The 22,371-nt window shown below is 44.6% G+C and overlaps 1 protein-coding gene across 1 annotated transcript in view; it reads right to left on the bottom strand.

Moving 5' to 3' along the window:
* Positions 1-383: 383 nt before the first annotated feature.
* LOC146813490 (uncharacterized) overlaps positions 384-22,371 on the bottom strand; it is a 106,689-nt gene continuing 84,701 nt past the window's right edge. The window contains 1 exon segment of the mRNA XM_085615435.1: positions 384-464. Coding sequence (XP_085471561.1) covers positions 384-464 — 81 coding nt within the window.

Genomic DNA, 22,371 nt, shown 5'->3' on the forward strand with positions numbered 1-22,371 from the left:
CATTTGTGCAGGCCTACAGTTTTACTGATAAAAGTATACAGCACACAAACTATAATATGCGGAAATGTCCACACCTAGTGTATTGAATTGTTCTGATCCTATTAAAGTATCTGTTTCTACTACACTTCAGAATTCCAAAGAATGTGCTTCATTTCTGCTTTCCTAATTCTGATATATTCTGAAATATCTGCATGGTTCATTTACAGACATTTAAATGTTGGGTTCTAGATAAAAAGCTTTTTTTCACAGCAAGAGTGTCACATAAAGCTTTAAGTCACAGAAAGTAAAGACTAAGCTCCCTCCGAAGACAGAGCCTGATATTTGACCTCAGTGTTTGAACGCACATCAAAAGTGAAAAGATAAGAGCAAGATTTCAAGGTCTGTTAACTAAAAATGAGCATTCGTAGAAGGATATAGTAAAAAAGGGATTGCTCCAAGCGAGGAATGAACTCAGGCTGGACAGCCTAAAACAAATAAAGCCAGCAAATAGAAAGCATGAAAATGTGAGTCACAAACCACAAAGCCAAGCGTAAGCAACTCGCGATCCATCCCAGGGAAGCTTTCTGAATAATCCTAAAATGTCTTTAGCAAACAAGACAGCTGCACTGTCTGGTCGGCTTTGACCTAAACAATGACTGTGACAATGTGTAATCTAACTGGTGTGCATGTAGATGCTCAATTTTGAGTCTGTGTCCTATAAAACTGCAAAAAAAATGGTGGCAACCTAGCTTATACTTATACTGTGAATAATGATATTTCAAATACTGACTTACATTTTCACAGTGCTTTCTGTCACAGACTGGGACCTCATTAAACAATAAATACATAAGTCATTATTCTACATTACACTGTAGTGAGTTCTTCTTGCATACGTACATACATTGTTAAGTTAGCATAACCACGTTAAATGTTAGAAAGCCATCTTTCTGCTTTTGCACACGACACTGCGTTTACATGTTATTTCTTAAACAAACTGCTGACTCGAGACTTGCTTCACACGAGAGCAATCTGTTGTTACCATCCCAAGCTCTGCGCAGCGACCTTGGTCTGTACATGGTGTGACAAACAGTCTGGATTATTACACAATGCATGTTTTCCACTCTAGGTTGATCGACCCACTATTTAGCCATAATACACGCGCAGCTGCACATACCTGAAAGTTGGTGCTTTTAATATCACAGACATCATGTTTATTATTCAGACCGAAGACGAGCCTTCCTGCGAGAAGACTCCTGATGCTCCTGTGATGTGATTTCACTAAGCTGATCTTTGAGGTATGGGGTCCCCTATTCAAGCCTAAGAGACCTTCTACTAGCATAATAATAATATTAGCTTCTTAGTAAAGGGAAGGTGGTAGTATCCACTGTCATTATAATATGATCACCCCTTTTATATTCTATGGTATTGTAACTATGTTGCTGGTTTTGATATTAATCATTTGTCTGCTTGTATTAGCTAAAGTACTGCATCTTAGGACACGTGGTCTATAAAAATAAACTCTTTTTATTTACACCGTGTCTCTGTTGATTATTGTTGTGGACTGATGTGAGAATAATATATGAACAGGTATTTCCGATTCCCACCATTCCTGAGTATGTACTGAGTCGCGTGTTCTGGGTTGTCTTTTCATTGGGACCGCCGAGCTAAATCTCGGATAACGAATGGGACACTTATGCTAGCCGGATACTGGGTTCTGGGTTCTGAGGTGAGTTTCTGGTACACCATAACTCACTGAGGTCCTGGGGTTCTACGCATAGTTCTGTGTATAAGCAGAATCCCTGCAACATGGCGCACCTAACGTTTGGTCTATGAGTTGAAACGCCTTAGTAGTGCTCACATTTAGTCCACAGCACCCTCATTCTTGTTTCCGGATAACAAGTCTGACGGATTTTAAACCTACCTAGTTCTATTGATATAGGTTCCTTCAAGCTTGATTATTAAAAAGGTTATTGAACCCTTGTGCTACTGAATACTTGAAGTGTAGCTTGTCCTTATGGTGATAAATGTTGCGGCGCATAGCCGTGCGGCACTGAAACGTCACTTGACGCAGTATGGAGTGCCGGACGCGGGCATGGACGTCATCTTTGTGGTGGGAGCCGATGCGGCTCATCCCTTTGAGTTATTCTACTCTTGGGTGACGATTCCGGCAGTCAGTGGTAATGATAATACATTTCATTCTTACACTGCCACTGCCGTGCCTGCCGCCTATGCGCCGTATAGGACACAGGAGATACCAATATCTGCTTGGCAACATCAGATTTGGTTTAATGGCGCCCTCCCCCATGTGGTTATACCGCCGAGAATGGGCCCTTTATCAATTGCGGGGGCCACTTGGCGGGTACTAGCCGGATTTACGCCTCATCCCCGTTACCTCACGGTGACGGTGGATGAATTGCGTGTTCTACACACTGCCCTTATAACAGTATATAGGGCGTTAGTGCAGTATGTGTCGCGCACTGTACAGGCGGGGGCGCCTGTTAGTGCGGGACAACCTAGTGATCGTCACGCGGTGGTCATTAGTCCTGTTATGGTTAATTCTGTTATGGGCAAGCGCCCCCCCACAAGGGATGATTATCCCTTTTGGCTTGCTGAAAAATTTGACCAAATAGAGGCGGTTTATCCGCATACAACTCCTGTGGAGAAACACAGGATCCTCACCATTAGTTTGCCTAAAGACTTAGTTCCCCATATGGACGATTGTGTATCCTGGGGTAAGATTTTTGCTGCAACGTACGCGCAGTGCTTTGGCACTCCGTCTATGTTACAGCTGCCCTCCATTATTAAACAGGTTCAAGAGGACCATGGAGCGGAGTCTGCGATAGAATTGGGGATGCGGCTCCTCGGAGATTTTGGCCTGGTGGCTACCATGATAATGGGAAACCTTAAGGGTGATGCGTTGCACTTTCAGGTTCGTAATGAACTGAAGAAAGTTGCTGAAGAGGACAAACCGCAGGAATTTGCAACAATAATCTCTGAGGCATATCGAGATTTGGGTCGTAGCTCTTTAGGAGTTAAGCCCGTGATCAAAAATCCCGATTCTAAGCAGCAGGGTAAGGCAGAAACTCCTGGTAAGGATGGCCGGCCAGCTTTTCAAAAACAAAATTGGCGGTCTAAACAACAGGGAAAGCAGCAGCAGAAACAGGGCTCTCGGCCTGCCTCTCCCGTTCAGTCAAGTAGTGAACGCACTTATGATCTGCGAGATCGTGCTACTATTAAGTCTCCTGATAGATTTCAGGTTTCTGAACCGCGTTCTCCTCGTTCTTCACAGGAAACATCGGCTACACAGTCCGGTGGCGGAGGCGGTGGCAAAGGTCGGGGTGCTCCACAACAGTGTGACCAACCTCGACAGACTGAGGGAAAAGGCAAGCAGGACGAATTTGCTCGACAAAGACCCCCGTTTCAGAAGAAGAAATTGGCGGCTCTGACGGCAAAGTATGCCTCAGATAGTGCGGACACAGCTTCGGAACCGGACATGGGCGCTGACGCTACTGGACAGCGCGGCGGAAATTACCATAGTCCGTCAAGCTCTGCGTCCATTTCTGGCGGCGACAGCAACTGATGTATTGGTTACTGTTGAAACAGCTGACACCAGAGTGGCTCCCCCTGACAGACTTTATGAAATAGTCTTATTAATAGAGGGTGACATACAACGTACTATAAAAGGGATTTTTTGGGATAATCTGACCACCACCTATGACATCCTCCTAGCGGAGGCAGATTGGCCCCCAGCCTTCATTTTGGAAGCTCCTAAAGGGGAGGAGAAACTCCTCCCGTCCTTTGCGCACACTGTGCCTAAGGACCAGGCTGAAATGTACGCTGGGGAGTGGGCGCTGGCGCTTGCGCCAGCGGTGTATCGTACTCAGGTGGGTTGGGACCGGTTGTCCCCCTGCCATGAGATTCCATTGCGGTCTATGCCCCAGCCTCAGCCCCAGTATCCCGTGCGTCGTGAAGCTAGACCCCACGTCGCGGCGATCCTTGAACAATTGGAATATCAGGGTGTAATTGAAACTTGTGTGTCCCCTATGAATAACCCTTTATTCACTGTAACGAAGCCTTACGGCTCGTACCGTTTAGTTTTGGATTACCGGCACCTAAACTCCCATTGCCGGACCTGCGCGGTACAAAATACACATAGCTCGGCTCTAGTCGACAGTCTCGTGCGTAAAAGATTTAAAACGACACTTGACATTTCCAATGGCTTTTTTAGCCATAACCTGTCCACACTGAGTAGCCAGTGGACAGCGTTTACTTCGGGCGGAAAACAAAAACAGTTTACCAGATTAGCCATGGGGTACAAAAATAGCCCTGGCGTCTTTTCCGCTCGCGTGGTTTCTCTCTTAGAAAGAATAGACCCCGAGGCATACTCCTATGTTGACGATATCTACCTCACGGATGATGAGCTGTTGCCGCATCTGTCTCGAGTCGACAATATTATAGTGAGTTTTGCTGACTATGGCTACAAATTCAATTTTGCGAAGTCTCACATCGCGGAATATACGGTGTTGTTTTTGGGCTACGAGCTCAATAATGAATGAAAGGGGTTAGCTCCCCACTTTCTGGAGAAGTGCGCATGCTTGAGTGCGCCTACGACACTAAAGAAATTACAATCTTTGCTGGGCTTTCTGAATTTCGGCCGTACGTACATTCCTGATTATGCCCAGCGTATCAAGCCGCTTTACGCCTTGGTACAACCTACATTTTCGAAGTCTAGCTGGCAGCTGGAACATTCTAAAATTTTACAGTCTTTACAGGCTGACCTTCTTGCTTCACAATATTTGCTGACACGTGATAACCGCACTAACCTGGTAATACGAATAGTGCCAGGCGCCGTGGGTTTCACGTATTTGACGTTTAATGAGGGCGATACAGTCCCCATTGCGTACAAATCCCACTTGTACACCTCTGCTGAATTACGTTTTTCCGTGGTCGAAAAAGTTCTGACTGCTGTACAGATGGCGATCCTTAAAGAACGCGCACTGTCACATGGGAAACAGATTCTGGTTGTAACACCCTATCCTGCCTTAGAAGCAGTGACAAAGGCAAGTGTACCAAATTCTAAAGCTTTGCATCCTCGGTGGATACAATGGGCCACAACACTGACGTCGCCAGACGTCACCTACATCTTTGATGCCTCATTACAGACTCAAGAGTTCTTGCAGTATGAATTCGTTCATCCGGCACCTCTGTCTTTGCGCCCGCTCGAAGAATACCATTGTGTCATATACACTGACGGGTCTGCGCAGCCCGCGATTGGATCGAAGCACGCTTACTCAGCGGCTTGCGCAATTGTCGTAGGTACATTCGTAAATGGTGAATTCCAATCTGATGCAGTGCATACGCAGTCATTGGGTGATTGTACCGCGCAATTGGCGGAGCTTCGGGCTCTAGTGCTTGCACTGGAGTTTGCTGATCCCCGGGTCACTACTCTTATAGTGAGTGATTCCTTCTACTGTGTCCAGTCCTACAATGACAATTTACATTTCTGGTCTCAGAATGATTATCGAGACACAAAAGGTAGCACAATTAAGCATAAAACGCTTTGGGTTCGAGTGGCAGACTTTAAAGACCGTCTCCCTCTCGTGAATGTTATTCACACTCTTGGTCACCAGCGACTTGGTGTCCATGCTGTCGGCAACAGCTTGGCTGACGAGGCAGCAAAAACAGCAGTGGCTACATACTTAGTGGCAGCAGTTACCAGATCAAAAAGTAAGATTGATGATGACATCTTGGCAGCTATTGCTGCTACAGAAAAGGGAGGCGATTACCCGAAGGGTTTTCCTTCTCGTTACATTTACCATTTAAGTCCTGATAATGTCCCATTAGTGAGGATTAACGACGTTGGTGACAGAATTATTCCCAACGCGGACTGCAGGCCAGCACTGATCTTGGCTGCACATGAGGGGTTGGCGTCTGCCCACGCCGGTGTGTCAGCTACAATATCTCTGCTACAACAACGTTACTGGTGGTTTGGTTTATATAAACAAACGCGCGCTTATGTTCTTGATTGTGACATTTGCCAACAGATTAAACCTTCTACTGTTGCGCGCCCACCACAGACACAGCTGTACATCTCTAATAAGCCATTTGGTTGTGTTTATTTAGATCACTGCGGTCCTTTTTCCTCTGATACTGCGTACAAGTACATCTTGGTTGCAGTGGATTCGTGCACACGTTTTCTATGGGTATGGCCACAAAGGAGTGCTGACTCGCGGACTGTCATCAGGGATTTGCGTGTCTTTGTGGGAACTTTTGCGTGTGGTACCTTCCATTCTGATCAAGGCCCTGCGTTCGCCTCTAAGGCTTACAAGGAGGCTATGAGAAATTTGGGGGTCCTAGTCAAATTTTCGTCCCCCTACCGACCTGAGGGTAATAGTGTGGTGGAGCGAATGAACCGTGACTTAAAGCAATCATTGACAGCACGTGTTTTAGGCACAGGCCGGAACTGGCTAGCCCATTTGTATAACGTCCAACGTGCACTTAATAATCTCCCTAGAAGGTCTCTGGGTGGGCGGACCCCGTACATGATGCTCTTCGGAATCAGAATGTTTGTCCCAGACCTTGATGGTCTAGACATGGCGGCGTCGACCGCACCCTTTGACGTGGATGATCACTGTGCTGTTTTATAGACTCTACAAGAAGCAAGAGACACTCTTTCGAAGGAACACTTGCCCTCCACATCTGAAGCTGAAGTTCAGGTTCCGGTAGTCGGCTGGCTACCCAGAGTTGGAGACCTGGTCCGTGAGAAGGTGGAGAACAAGAAGGAGTTTGGCCCCTCTTATCGTGCACCAGTTCCAGTGCTTGGAGTGCAGGGTACAAGAACAGTCATTTTACCTCCACTTCCTGGTCGCAAAGAAAACAGGTACATCTCTATTGACAATGTCAAACTTCAGCGAGTGGCCGATACTTCTTAGTATGACTCCAGCAGTTTCATGCCAGACGATGCAAAGAAATTCAATGTTGGCTCTTGCTTCTAACACCTTGCCTGAGGTTGCCATCGAGATGCAATCTGTTACTGATCCCTTGTTGATACCATCGGCTGGTGGTTTGCCCGAAGAGACTGAGTATGCTTATCCTACACGTGGTCCCTCACCTGTTTTACAATCTACAGCACTTGGCCAGTCCCGTTTCTCCTTTGACACTAACTCATTACCCTCAAGCCCCCCATCAAACATTGCTGTTTTTTTCAGCTGGTTTAAGAGACATTTTTTGATTGCCCCTTGGACATACATCTGGTTGATACTTTTCACTATTTTTTTGTTTATGTCAATTGGATTTGTAATAGTTTTTTTCCGTCTTGTGGATGGCCACTATCTGAGTGAGAGATCGACAATTAGACTTATCAATGGAACTTTGGCCCCCCACTCCTCGTCCCACATCATGAAAAGGGACCAGACTTTTGTGAATATTACTGCCTGGCCCGTCTTGGATGGAATCGCATGGGATGCTGTTAAATTCCAAATTCATGGGCCTACAGAGGTCATTAATGTGCCTAATGTTTTTCGTGTTTCTATGGGTGATGTGGTTAGGCAGAACATACGTTCTGATGATTGGGATGTACACGCCATTGAATCACTGTTTTCTGATTTGAAATATTATGCCGCTTTTGATGCTGAAGATTTATATGAAAATGCGGCTAATTATGCGGAACAGTATTGTTTTCAACATTATGGCAATCACTTCCTGCATAAAGCAAATACATTTAGAAATTTTGTAAATTTTACCCAATGGGAACACTGTCCTACTCCCGCATTCGGAAGTTCACAAACCCTAGTTAACAAGTATTCTTATTTTACCGATTTCAGTGTTTCCAACCCGGCAGCGTTTTATTTTAAGGTGCTGCCTGAGTCTGCCGCAAATGTTCGACTGACACACACAAAATTGCTTTATTCCAAGTCCTTTATGGACGAGTTGTCAATCAAAGGTTATGATCTATGGAAGGCTACTATTGATCTAAAGTCGGTTTGGGGTTCCAGACCGTGGCAGGTTCAGGGTACAGAGGCTTTACATCGTGCCTGTCTTATACCAAATCATATTTTGTTTTTAAATTCGTCCATCTTCCAAACCACCTGTTTTGGATTGGCTACTTCTAAACAATTGAAGTCACCTTCAGTGCCGGATTTGGGCGCTTATCCCAATTGGGATAACCACACAGATCTATCCCTTACTGCTTTGCAATCCTTAGTTTCAAATACATCTTTTAATATTTCGAGATTTAATAGTGAGGGTTGGTTAGTTTGGCAAAGCAGTTCAGACACCTGTCAACGTCGTTTTCTGGGACTGAAACCGGGGTATACTCGGGAACGCGTAGACCCTCGGTTTGAGTCGTCACATACGGTAACTACATATTCTGTGGGCAAGTTATGTCAGTCTTGGCTGCGACATTCCACCTTGGCGTCTGTCAAAGTTCATTTATCACAATTACATGACAAAATAGATTTGAATGATTTTGTTAAGGGTCCTGTGGGTGGCAGAACCAAAAGGTGGGCGTATGCTATTTACAACGAAGTCTGGAAGTTGTCGCAGATTGAGGCGGATTCCAGACTGAGAGCTATTGACCAAGCAAACATGGAGAAGGTTTTAGCCGTTATAGATAATAGCATTAGCACTCTCTCTTCTAGGATTTACACATTAGATAATATTGTTTCTTCTGTTGTTGATATTGTGCATGATGATATGTCTGTGTTATATCATGGTCAAAACCAGTTGCGTTCTGTTATGCAGTTTGCATGGACATTGCAGACGTTAAAGGCTGGGAGAGTCCCTTGGGACTATCTGAACACTACATCGTTATTCCTTCCCTATAACCTTACTGACAAGCAGCGATTTATGTCCATGAAGGATGCTACATATTCATTGCTACATATTGAAAAGTTAGAACCGTTGCCTTTCTCTGTAGCGGAGATCAATTCAGCTACGTGGTTAGTACACGGATTGATAACTCTCCCTTTCGCGCTTTTTAAGTTTACGTCTTGTATGAAACATTATGCTTTGGGTAGATATGAACCGCTGGGCACCTCTTTCATACATGAGGTTTGGTCCCTCCCCTTTATGTATAGATGTACGAGGGACGGGACTGAGGTTTATTTGAAAGGCGAGGAATGTACCACGACACCAGACCATTCCTTGGTATGTAGGCACATTCAATTACACGGCGCATGCAATGTACAAGCCCCGAACTTGGCCTGCGTCCTACGAGGTATCCCAGTGCCTGTGATCACACCTTCTTTCACGCTGCTTGCAAACGGTAGTTATTTAATTTTGAATAATGAAGCTTGCTGCGGGATGTTAGTGGGAATCCCGTACATAGTAACTGTCTCGCAGAAAGTTGTCTGCTGCAATAATGTTCTCTTTCCACCGCCGCATGGGCGGCTGGATGTTTCTATCTGGCCTTCGATTCCAACCTTGAAAGCAGAGTTCAACAAGTTGAGCCGAATAAGAGCTCTATTGTCCCAAAAAGAGGTGCCATTTACTTCCTCTCGTGAAACATTTGTCCTTCACGTTGCTAATACGCGCACTGAGGTACAGGCGCTTCTGAATACTGACCTCCCCCTACATTTCGGCTCTTTGATCCAAACTATTTTTAATGCCTCGTCCACGACCGGCCTGGCTCATTTTTTTAAACTTGTGGGCTCGGGTCTCGTGACCTCTTTCAAAACTATCTTTGGTGTGATTCTGGCATTTTTTCATTCGCTTTTCTCGAGCATCTTTGGAGGTGTTCCGCTGCTTCTGGCGCTAGTGGCAGGTGTGCTGCTTTTACTTTTCATACTCCGGAATGGCTGCTCCTTCTGTGCCACACGAGCGCCTGTCCCGCCTGCATCTTCTTCGTGATAGGATGCTTGACTTTTATGGAACTCTGCCGTTGGCGACCTTAAGCCTGGCATATGGATTGTCCTTCCGGTATTCCTATTTCACTTGTGTGCAACCTGTATTTCACTGCCTGGATTGTCCCTTTGAATGGCCTTTGGATTTGTGCTTGACCAACCTGGTGTCTCCGGTGCCGGATTTCGATCGACTGATGAGGCCCTTAGTGTCTCACGAGTTGGCCTGTTCTGGTGTCCGGATTATGGCCTGTGGTGCGGCGCATGGTATCCTGGGTAATTGGGACATCTCAACTGCTGCCTACAACTTCTTGGCTATGAGCTATTTGGAGGAACATTCCGGGTGCCCTCTGATCGTGCTAGAGGCTCCGATGGTTGAAGAACACGTATGTTCCTTTTCGTTGATGGATTGGATGGCTGAGACTTTCAGTGGCCCTGCAAACGATTTTTTGTTGGAAGCAGTGGCCACATATGCTGCCTATACATTCATGGATTAACTGGACAGTCGTCCTTTGCGCCTATGCTACTGAACAGCACCCTGGCACAACATTTCTTTTTTCCTTCCTGATGGTCGTTTTGAGTTTTTTTTTACTTCTATTTTTTTTCAAAAAACACCCAAGTTTATATTTTTTGTGGTTTCGGACTTTGGCGCATTCTGAAACTCTGCATTGGTTACGCCTTGTTCTGCTCTGACGAAACTGAACTCTGCGTTCTCTCCTTTCTTGCATATTGGATAGTGCTTCGATCAAGGGGGCGTGTAGTGAGTTCTTCTTGCATACGTACATACATTGTTAAGTTAGCATAACCACGTTAAATGTTAGAAAGCCATCTTTCTGCTTTTGCACACGACACTGCGTTTACATGTTATTTCTTAAACAAACTGCTGACTCGAGACTTGCTTCACACGAGAGCAATCTGTTGTTACCATCCCAAGCTCTGCGCGGCGACCTTGGTCTGTACATGGTGTGACAAACAGTCTGGATTATTACACAATGCATGTTTTCCACTCTAGGTTGATCGACCCACTATTTAGCCATAATACACGCGCAGCTGCACATACCTGAAAGTTGGTGCTTTTAATATCACAGACATCATGTTTATTATTCAGACCGAAGACGAGCCTTCCTGCGAGAAGACTCCTGATGCTCCTGTGATGTGATTTCACTAAGCTGATCTTTGAGGTATGGGGTCCCCTATTCAAGCCTAAGAGACCTTCTACTAGCATAATAATAATATTAGCTTCTTAGTAAAGGGAAGGTGGTAGTATCCACTGTCATTATAATATGATCACCCCTTTTATATTCTATGGTATTGTAACTATGTTGCTGGTTTTGATATTAATCATTTGTCTGCTTGTATTAGCTAAAGTACTGCATCTTAGGACACGTGGTCTATAAAAATAAACTCTTTTTATTTACACCGTGTCTCTGTTGATTATTGTTGTGGACTGATGTGAGAATAATATATGAACAGGTATTTCCGATTCCCACCATTCCTGAGTATGTACTGAGTCGCGTGTTCTGGGTTGTCTTTTCATTGGGACCGCCGAGCTAAATCTCGGATAACGAATGGGACACTTATGCTAGCCGGATACTGGGTTCTGGGTTCTGAGGTGAGTTTCTGGTACACCATAACTCACTGAGGTCCTGGGGTTCTACGCATAGTTCTGTGTATAAGCAGAATCCCTGCAACAACACCAACTAGGATTTAATTCTGTACCTTTCTGTGGAAAGACGCGCACAGACATCTGCAGTGAGTGCATTAACCAACTGAGATTTCTAATTTCCTATATATTAGTTTATTTTTTGTGGTTTTATATAGTGCGAACTTGACCTGAACGTACTGGAGCACTTTATATGAGCCTCAGTTACATTACACAAGGTCCCATAAAAAATGTTTGGGTACAAGGATATTACACAGACCCCCCAGGATTTCGCGATTTCGCGATTTGCAAAAAAATCGCGAAATCGGCACTTTTGTAAAAATGCCGCGATTTTTACAAAAGTGCCCGCGAAATCCTGGCATCCTGGCGGCATCCCACCCCCATCCAGCAGCAGACAGCAGATCACGCGCCTCTCTTCCTCTTCTATTGTTCTATTGGGCCAGTGGCTCTTGCCACGGGTCCAATAGACCAATAGAAGGGGGTTAAGGGGGGGGTCCTCACAGCAGGCAGTGCTGACGACTCGATGACGACGAGACTCACCTGGTCTGGAGCGGCGCTGCTGGTCTGGATCGTCACTGTATCGTTGTCTGGCTGGTGGTGGATCGTCGGATCGTCGTCGTCGTCGTTGTCGTCTCGGGAGGCCCAGAGGCCCAGGTAAGCTGCTGTGAGCTGGGAGGCGTCTCTCGCCCTTAACATTTGCTTCCACAGGCAATAAAAGTGAAGGATCGACCCGTGCTGGCCGCCGCTGCAGAAGGGCTATAGATTGTATATAGTTATACGTTGCACTCTGATTCAGGGCCGGCTTTAGGGTGCTGGCTTCCTGGGGGCTCCGTCAATTAAAGTTTATTAAGCTTTTGAAGCACCTGCCGCAGCGTTTCTTTCCACGGGCAATGGCCAGGCCTCACATAAATGTCAAGATAACTCCTGTGATTAATTATCTTCCTGGATAGAGATCAGCATTTTGTGTAGTTCAGGGTTTGACTTGGGTGAAGTTAGTGCAGAGGGTTAATGTGCCTGCTGCAAAGAACGTGTACCAAGTAGATTACAGAATGCGTAGGATGTAAACAGATCAGCAGGTTACTGCTTTCAAAAGAGACATCCTTTTGTTACTTGCAATTTATAACTTAAAGTCCTAATATAGAACAGCGAGCTATTACCTTTCATCCCAGAACTGCATACACACCGCAAAGTATACATTATTAGAACATTGATTGATCCACTTATTTTAACTTTACAAATATCTTTAAAATATCTGTGTGTGTATATAAACATGGACCTGACCCATTAAGGCTACCTGACCAGCATGTAAACCCCCCACTTTTAATCAGCATCACCACAAAAGGCCCTAAGCCATGCCCATTTCTTATAGCCATTTACAAAAACCTAAGGCCTACCAACAGGTCTGGCGCGCTACCCACCTTTCGCTGAAGAGGTCCTATATCCTCTTGGCCTAGCCCTAAATGTCACTTTACCCTGCCCCGTCTTAAACCACAACCAATCAAACCCTGTTTTAATCTGGCACCCAGGGCCGGCTCTAGGGCGGTGCGAGCGGTGCTACCGCACCGGGTGCTGGCTTCCTGGGGGCACCATACTTGCAAGTTTATTATGTTTTTAAAGCACCTGCTGCCGGGTTCCTTTTCTCCGGCAATTACCAGGCCTCACAAAAATGTAAAGTTAACTCTTGTGATTAATGTTCTTCGTGGAGAGAGATTAAAGTTTTGTATAGTTAATGTTTTGACTTATGTGAAGGTAGCGCAGAGTGTTAATATGCCTGCTGCAGAAACGTGTACCATGTAGATTACAGAGTGCATATAATGTAAATAGATCAGCAGGTTTTCTGCTTTTAAAAGAGATGTCCTTTTTGTTCTTTGCAATTGATAACTTAAAGTCCTAATATAGAACAACGAGGTATTAACTTTCATCAAAGAGCTGCATACACACTGCAAAGCAAACATTAGAGCATAGATTAATGTTGCAAAAAGGGTTTCTTTGGGTAGAAATCGATTCTTTTTATTAAACAAAACTCCCAACTATGCTGTTTCTTTTTCGACTCTGCGTTTGTGCTTTCTCCGCACCAAGCACTCGTAAACTATACTGCCTACGAGTATGGATGACATGTGACTCCTACACTTTTAGTCCTTTGGCTTATGTAACATTTCCTATACACTGATTTACACACGTATGATTGATTGTCTCTGTGTGATGTAAAGTGCTCGGACACCCTACACTGGTATGAGTGGCGCTATATAACTAATTCAATGCATCTGAGAGAGTGTGGTTATGGTGACTTGATCACTGTTAAAGGGTGCTAGTGAAATAATCTTACACATTTTATGATTTTATAATATATAATTCCACTTATATCTCTCTCTTTTTTTTCATTTTTATCCCTTATGCCCACACAGGGAGGGCAGGTAGGATAATGTTAGCCTCGGTGTCTTAAATAGAATTCAGATTCTCATGGCACTTTATTTGGAAAATCGCCATTTCATTACAAGACGGAGATTATCATGCATGCTGGTAGCCCCGCATTCTTTTAGAGCATAATTTAACAATGGAATTGGGCCCTTCAGCATCTACAAAATTATTTTGTCAGCCAGACGACGGTCCCTCTCAGAGCAATCCATCCGGGCATTATTGTTCCTGCATTATAATCAGCAGCACAATATTGGGCTGCATTTGGACTGCTCAGAAGAACTGCAAGATTAACACGACAAGCATACAGGTACCCTGGGCATTTATTCAGTAACAGGTTTATGTCCTATTTGTAGTCTTGAAGACAAACAAAGTCTCTACATTGTAAATAAACCAAATATACATAGCTTCATGGTGTTAAATAACTCAAAAAACAAAGAGATCTGTGTTTGTTGTAGGATAAACTGCCAAATAAAACGCCGCTAAATTCCCATATTTGTGCCGCTAAATTTCCATATTTGTGCCGCTAAATTTGCTAATCCATGCCGCTATATCCTGGGGGGTCTGATTACATTATTTGCAAAGAATAATAAGATGTTCAACCTGCATTTTTAATGATTTCATTGTATGTGGGTTACTTTACATGCATTGAAATGCAGATAAAAAAATAACAAAATACTTAAGGAATATTTTGTTCCTTTTGTCTCCCTCTTTGGCCCTGCCCCACACTTAATGACCTCTTCCCCCATTGCACTCCAGACCGCAGTACCCATACTTTTCATGCACTTTAAGGTCTGTAATGAAGAGAGCCTGGAAACCAGCCAAATATAGAAGGTTGCACTTGCAGGTGATCTTTATTTACACTTCTTTGCTGAGGCTTCCCCGAGAATGCAGCCACTAACACCCCCTCACCCCGTCCGCCCTTCCCTCCCGGTGCACCCCACATTCCAAACCGCTTCTTCATCTGCCAAGACTTAACTTAGTACTAGAAGGAATCCTATTGAGTCATATTAGATAGCCTGACTGAAAGCGGCACCATATACCTTAGCAGAATAAAAATAGTTCTGTTCTAGGCGGCAGAAAGAGTTACAGTCCATGTTCTTTAATAAGCTGCACTCAGATGAAATGTGCAGAAGCAGTATCGTTTGAAAGGTAAGAAGTTGATATCAAGTTCTCAGCTGTGCTCCAGCAGCACCTCCTCGTGTCTAGTCTAAAGCCCTCTTCTAAGGGCACAATACGTGTTCAGAGCTTTCATAACCTTTTGTGCAGAAACTGTTTTAAAATCCTGTTAAACAACAACTAGCGCTTCTGTCTCCTCTCTATCTTTTACATACTTCTATTAGACTTCATGCAATGATTGTTGACATTAGACAACAGGGAAAACAATGTACCAGCTTGGGCTAAAAAAGCATCTAGAATCACTTAATGTTGTAATCACTATTATCAAAATATCTCCGAGCAAGCATTTTACTGGTTTATGATTAAAGAATTTGTATTTAAAGCCCTTTATAGCGAATAAAAGATAAAAGTAAGGCGACCACTAATTATGAAATATATAAAAATTGTAACGTGGCTTGAAATCTGTCATATTTGGGGATGTACAACATCCAAGTTAAAATAAATGTAAAACTTCGCTGACAAAACCAGCAGGAGCAGAGCTCCAGATCTTTTCTCTTTAGGTGAGGAAAATGATAAACTTCCATCAATGGGCGAGAAAAGGTCCTTTATGCAATTCTATGTCCACATGATCGGAGATGTGATGGAGTTGTGATGAAATTCATAGGTACCATTGACTGCCGGGTAGGAAGTACTGCAAAAGGTTCCAGATCTAGTCAGGTGCTTGGCGAGATTCGCAAAATGAGGAATTACTAGGAGTGGAATCTGCGGTTAGAAGTAGGTGTCAGCAGGACAATCCCTTTCAAACTTTAGTTTACCAATACAAAGTTTCTAAATGTGTGGACGTCATGTTTGCTATGACTTTGGTTTCCGTTCCACATCTCATCTCGCTTGGGGTAAATAAGACGCCTTTTCAGATTTTTTCATCTTTTTGCAGTATGGCTAATGTTTTGTACATTAGTTATTGTCTCCAGACCTGTTACAGTTTTGTATAAATACAACACTGCAAACTCGATTCTTGAAGATGCTGTTCTGTATTATAAGGAGTACAAGACTAATTCAACCTTCAGTTTTTCCATCCTATATTTTGTAGCTTATTCAATGTCATGTCTTTGTTTTCTTTTCCATATGTTGTCTCTCATGGGAAGTAAGACCTCTTTTCTCATTAAACCCTTTCCCACATTCCGTACACTTGTAACGTTTAACTACAGAATGTATTCCCTCATGTTTCATAAGGTCCCCCTTATAACTGAAGCATTTTTCACATTCAGTGCATCTGTAAGGCTTTTCACCAGTGTGCGTCCTCTGATGCAGTGTAAGAACGAATTTACGGCTAAATCCTTTGTCACATTCAGTCCACTGATATGGTTTTTCACCAGTGTGTCCCCTCTGATGTAGAGTAAGATGGAATTTACCGGTAAAGCTTTTTTCACATACAGTGCATCTGTAAGGTTTTTCACCAGTGTGCATCCTCTGTTGCAGAGTAAGAATTAATTTACGGCTAAAACATTCGTCACATTCAGTGCACTAATAAGGTTTTTCCCCTGTATGTGCTTTCATGGCTAGTAAGATGGTGCTTAAGCCTGAAAGATTTGCCACATTCAGTGCATTCATAAGGTTTTTGTCCTTTATGACCACGCTTGTGAATATTAAAATCTCCTACCTGAGGTTCCGTGAAATCTGAATCTGCGTCATAAATATCATGGCTCCGTTACGATTTTGGTAACAACGAACTGTAACTAGTGAGTTCGGCTAGTACGTGTGTTTTCGTCACATTACACCAATGGATTCACTGCGTATTTAGGGTTTTCGTTCCGAACCCTGGGTTCCATTTTGCGCATGGTAGCCATTTTTTGGTTGCCCTCACATAGGCCGATGACTGTGGTTAAACGAGCTCTTTGGTCAGGCTTACCTTAGCTCGAGTTTGTGCTGACTCCTACATGACTTGAGTGAACTGACCTCGTTGCTTGAGGCCGACCCTGCCAAACCCGTTCCCGCCCGCTAGCTGATCTTGATTAAGGGTCAGAGCACGGGATCTCGTAAAGTTTTATTGCACACAAACATGCCCCATCCTACTTCTATCTGTTTCTTTTTCTTCTTTTATGGTCCATTTACGATATGGGTTGTGGTCTCTTTATTATGGGTCTGTCCGGCTTGTCTAAAGAAGGTTGGGATTGTTCGATTATTGATCGTGGGCCGGACAACTGAAAAGCGGGTTTTACCGTCATGCGATACTTTTGGTGTGGTTACATATGATTGGACAATTTGTAAAATAATGGGGGTTTGTCTGGAATGTGATGTTTCTGGCATAAAAAAGGATGACTTGCTTTGTAAATTTGAACAGTCTCCTGAGAACTCATACCGTGATGACTTCTAGGACTTCTGTTACTGGCTGCAGCCAATAAATTCGATCTCTGACGCCACCAAGAAGTATCCTGTGTCTCTGTATTCTAAGACAGGTGAACCCGAAGACTTTGGGCGTGCCCCTGGCGCCGCTGGGTTTTAAAAACCCGGTTCTTCAGTTGGCGCCCAACGTAGGGCGACATCAAGCGGTACCGGTTCAAGCCCGTGGATCGAGAGGAACTTCGTGAGGAAACTCTGGAGGAGGGCCCCCACTTCAGCGACCCCTGCATGTCGAAAACGTGGACCGTAGGTCTTTTCCACGATATTTCCCCCTTCTGACGGCTACCCTGACTGTCGCCCTGTCTTGGACACCCCCCCTTTTGTGAAACTTCGTAAGGCGAGACGATCGACGGATCTTCTGGGTGGCGTAGCAGACGACTTGGTTAAGTATAAGTGGGTCGCTCCCACTAATTTGTTTGGTTCTTAGTTTTACTTGGTCCTTAGTTTGAGCAGTTTTGCTTGGTTCTTAGTTTGGTTCTTAGTTTGTTTGGTCCGTAGTTTTGATTTGAAAATTGCAATTTCCAAAGCCGAGGGTCTCGTATATTTACGAGTGTATCGGTAGAGATAGCCCCTTGAAGTTTGAAGCTCGATTAGTGAGCGAAGATGCCTAATCGTAGCAAATTTGGTACTTGGTTTTGTTGTGGTTATAACAGGAAGTTCCGATTGGAGGACTCGTGTCCGATACCTCCAGTTAGAACTCCGACTTATGAGCTCTATTCTAAACACGGCATGGGCCCCATTACATTCAATGAAGGATGGGTCCGCTACACTAGGAAAGATGGCGTCTTACGATGGCCCCAACATGGTAGTTTTGATACAGAGATTTTAGATAATTTGGAAGCGAAATTATTTAGGAAGAAAGCCCGGCCGGCAATGTTCGACTCCTTCCGCCTTTGGTGCAAAGAAGCCAGACAACGAGAGATAAAACAAGCTAAAAGAGATAAGAGAGAAAAGGGTGTATCGATAATGCAAGCTGCTAGGCAGTTTAAAGAAGATGAAGAAGATAAAGCGATTGAGGTGTCAAAAAGGCAACATCATATGGCTATTGACAAATGTTATCCAGTTTTGTCACCCCCTCCTGTGAACCCTGTTAAGGATCCCGAAAAGGATCCATTAATGTCTTATTTGTTAAAGTCACCTCCCCCTTACGTGCCAGGTGCTACTGCACCGATATTACCACTTGTTGTACAACAGGTTGCTGGTCAGCCTTTAGTCCCTCCGCAACCCCCTTTTCCTGTTACACAGTTGGTTCAGGTTCCTCCGGCACCCCCCTCTTCCTGGGTTGCCTACTTTACCTTTGCCTGCCTTGACTCAGACTGCTGTGCCTCTTGCTCCTGTCCCTTTGACTTTCTCCACTTCTGCGTCTTTTTCTTTACCACCGCAAGGTACCTTTTCTCCTGTTCTTATGACTGCTTCCTCCCCTTCTGTTCGTCGGCGAGTGGCTGACACTGGTGCTAATTTCTTAACTCCTCTATTTGGGTCGCTAGTCACGACCCCCGTTTCTGATGACAGACAGACGTAGTCAGCTCCCTGGTTCTGTGGAGCGTGGAGTGTTGGATTCGTTGGCTCGTAGGTGGGTTACAAATGTTTCTAGGTATGATCCGGGAGTGGTTCTGAATACGTTCCTACAGTGGAAAGAGCCGACGCAGCGGTATGTTTTTGATATGATGTGTACTTTGCTTCGGGAACAATGGGAAGATGATGAATTGGAGTTGGCTCCTGTTGGATTGCTTGATATTCAGAGTGAGTTCGCCAAAGGGACGATAGTGGGAGCTGGTGTCGAGGATGCGGTAGTGACACTTCTTACATATAGGTCTGCACTTCCTCCCCAGCCATCGTTTGAGCCTGATGCCTCAGTTAGAAAGAAGGTACGACATATCCAATGAGAGAGGTTCCTCCAGTTTGGAGAGAGGGAGACGCAAACGCTAATCCACCTATTTTGGCTCATTTCCAACGAGTTTGGATACATGTCCCTTGGAAGAGAGCTGAGGTTTTGGCTCTTAAGCAAACCTTACCCGACCCCCGTAAGAATCCCGCGGGGTATTATAAGGAGTTGTTCCAGACAGTCGATGCATGAATTATGAATCTAGCTGATGTGGATATGTTATTGGGTAATGTAGTCCCTCAACCGTTATGGGCGAAGATTCGCCATGAGGATCATACGGTAGAATTAGGTGATACATGGGTGAATATTGCGGCTGCAGATGCTAGACAGGTAGGAGGAGCTAAACCTGAGCCTCTAATAGTGGATTTACCCGGTAGAATTATTAATATGATGAAAACGATGATGCCAGCGTTACGAGTGAATTGGGACAAGTTGACAGCATGTAAGCAGAAGAAGGACGAAAGTGTGTCTGATTTCTTCACCAGGTTTGAAGAGATTTTATAGATCATAGCGGTCAAGATATGAGTACGGAAGGTGGCCAGAGACTGTTTGTAGATAAATTTGTCTTTAATTTACTTCCCGAACTCTGTAATAAGTTGAAAGATTCTGAGAGTTCTTGGGCTGTCACTTCGTCGGCCCAGATATTAGCGACTGCACAGTACTATGAGAATCGGGATAAGGATGAGAAAGATAGATTAGAGAAAAAGACAAAAGACTTAAAAACGAAGGTTCTTCTGCAGCAGGCGTATCCGCCTCGCTCGAATCAGCAGGAATCACAGCAACGTCTACAGTTTCAGCAACCGCCATCGTTTCAGAGACTGTCACAGAACCCGAGTATTTTCCTCCAAGACCACCTTTGGGTCTGAATCAGTGCGCGTATTGTAGAGAGGAAGGTCATTACAAGAATGAGTGCCCTGTTTTACGACAACGTGCGAGCGGTATGTTGGCTCCAAGAGGTCGTGGTAGTTTCCAGCAGGTGTCTAGGGGTAGAGGACGTGGCGCGTTCCCTCAGAACGAACGTTCTTTTCCCCCACAGACGTCTATGAATTATTTTGATCAGCAGAACGTACAGACTGGCAGATCTCCGCAATATTATGTTGATGATTGCTACGTTGAGAGTGAGAGTACTGGCTATAATGATTGCTAGGACAGCCAAGGACAAAGAGAGGGAGTAGTGTCAGTTCCAGTAGACCAGGATGGACCTTGTGTTGCAGTGGTTACATCGGGTGTGGTAGAGCCTTTTCTTTTGGATACTGGTGCAGCGAAGAGTTCTGTCATGCACTCTAAACTCCCTGGCGCACCTTTGTCTGGCTTAACGAATATTTCAGTGGGATATTCTGGCGCCCCGGTTCGTAATCCAGTTTCTAGTCCCTTGTCTCTTTCTATTGGGCCTTGTGAATTGGAAGCACCCCTTATTTTAACGACAGGTTGTGGCGAGAATTTGTTGGGTCTGGATTTGTTAAAGAGACTGCACGCGACATTGCATTGTTCTCCTTCGGGAGTACACCTTACATTGGGTAAGAGAGTGACCTCTCCGATGTATCTGTTTAGAGATCAGCTTCCACTGGAATTGCGTTGTCTCCCTGATACTCTTTGGGCTACTGGTCCTAATGATGTGGGTCTTTTGGGGATTCCACCATATGTTGTGACGCTCAAATCGAATGTTAGATTGCCACGTATTCCCCAATATTGGATTTCGAATGATGGTGAAAGAGCGCTTTTAGCGATCATCTATGATTTAATTGAGAAAGGTGTGATCGAAGAGACGAGAGGTAACGTGTGTAACAGTCCTGTTCTGCCTGTCTTGAAGCGTACTGATTCTTCTCAGCAGCCTGAGTATCGGTTTGTGATTGACCTTCGAGAGGTTAATAAGATTGTGGTGACCCAGTTTCCTGTTGTTCCGGACATTACTGCTTTGTTGACTTTGATTCCAGCTTCAGCTGCCTGGTTCTCCGTCATAGACTTGAAGAACGCTTTCTTTAGTATTGCAATCGCCGAAGAAAGTAGAGATATTTTTGGCTTCTCTTTGGGAGGACGAAGCTTCCGGTTCAAGCGCGCTCCTCAAGGCTATTGCGAAAGTCCGTCCATCTATAGTCAGGCTTTGAAAACTCAGCTTGATACTTTTGTGTTGCCTGCGGGTGCTGCTCTTATTCAGTATGTTGATGATCTGTTAGTGGCTGCTGATGATAAGGAAACTTGTAAAGAAACTACTCTTTCGTTGTTACAACATTTGTCGGATTTGCATCATAAAGTGTCACCTTCAAAGTTACAGTACTGTCGCCAAGAAGTGACCTACTTAGGTCATCTCTTGTCGAAGGAGGGAAGAAGGTTGACCCCAGAACGAATCCAAGCGATTGCTCAAATGACTGTGCCTAGTACGCAGAGAGAGGTACGCGCTTTCTTGGGTATCACGTCGTACTGTAGACAGTGGATTCCGAATTTCTCCTTGTTGGCAAAACCTTTATTGGCTTTGACTTGTAAGGGTACACCGAGTCCTCTTCCCTGGTCTGACGATTGTCATAAAAGTTTTTCTGAATTGCGTGACGCGTTGTGTTCTGCTCCGGTGTTGGATACTCCTGACTACAGTAAGCCTTTTACACTCTACGTTCATGAGAGAGAGGGATGTGCATTGTCAGTTTTGACGCAGCAGTTTGGTGAGAAGCAGCGTCCATGTGCGTATTTCTCGTCGACTTTGGATCCGGTAGCTAGAGCATTGCCGAGTTGCTTGAGAGCTACAGCAGCAGCGGCTGTTTCCATCCGACAGTCTGCTGGGTTGGTGATGGATAATACGTTGGTGGTGATGGTTCCACATGCAGTGGATACTTTATTGAACAGAACAAAGACTCAGCATCTTACTAGTGCAAGGTTGTCGGGTTATGAGTTGACGCTTTTGGCCAGTCACGTGCACATTAAACGGTGTAACGTATTGAATCCAGCGACATTGTTGCCGATTTCTGTGGATAGGGATGGTCAGGAACAGCATGATTGCTTTCTTAGGACAGAAGAGGAAACGAAGGGTAGAGTCGATCTTAAAGATACTCCTCTTTCAAATCCAGATGGTACGCTATGGG

The sequence above is a fragment of the Triturus cristatus genome, chromosome 7 (genome assembly GCF_964204655.1).
Source record: "Triturus cristatus chromosome 7, aTriCri1.1, whole genome shotgun sequence".
NCBI lineage: Eukaryota > Metazoa > Chordata > Amphibia > Caudata > Salamandridae > Triturus > Triturus cristatus.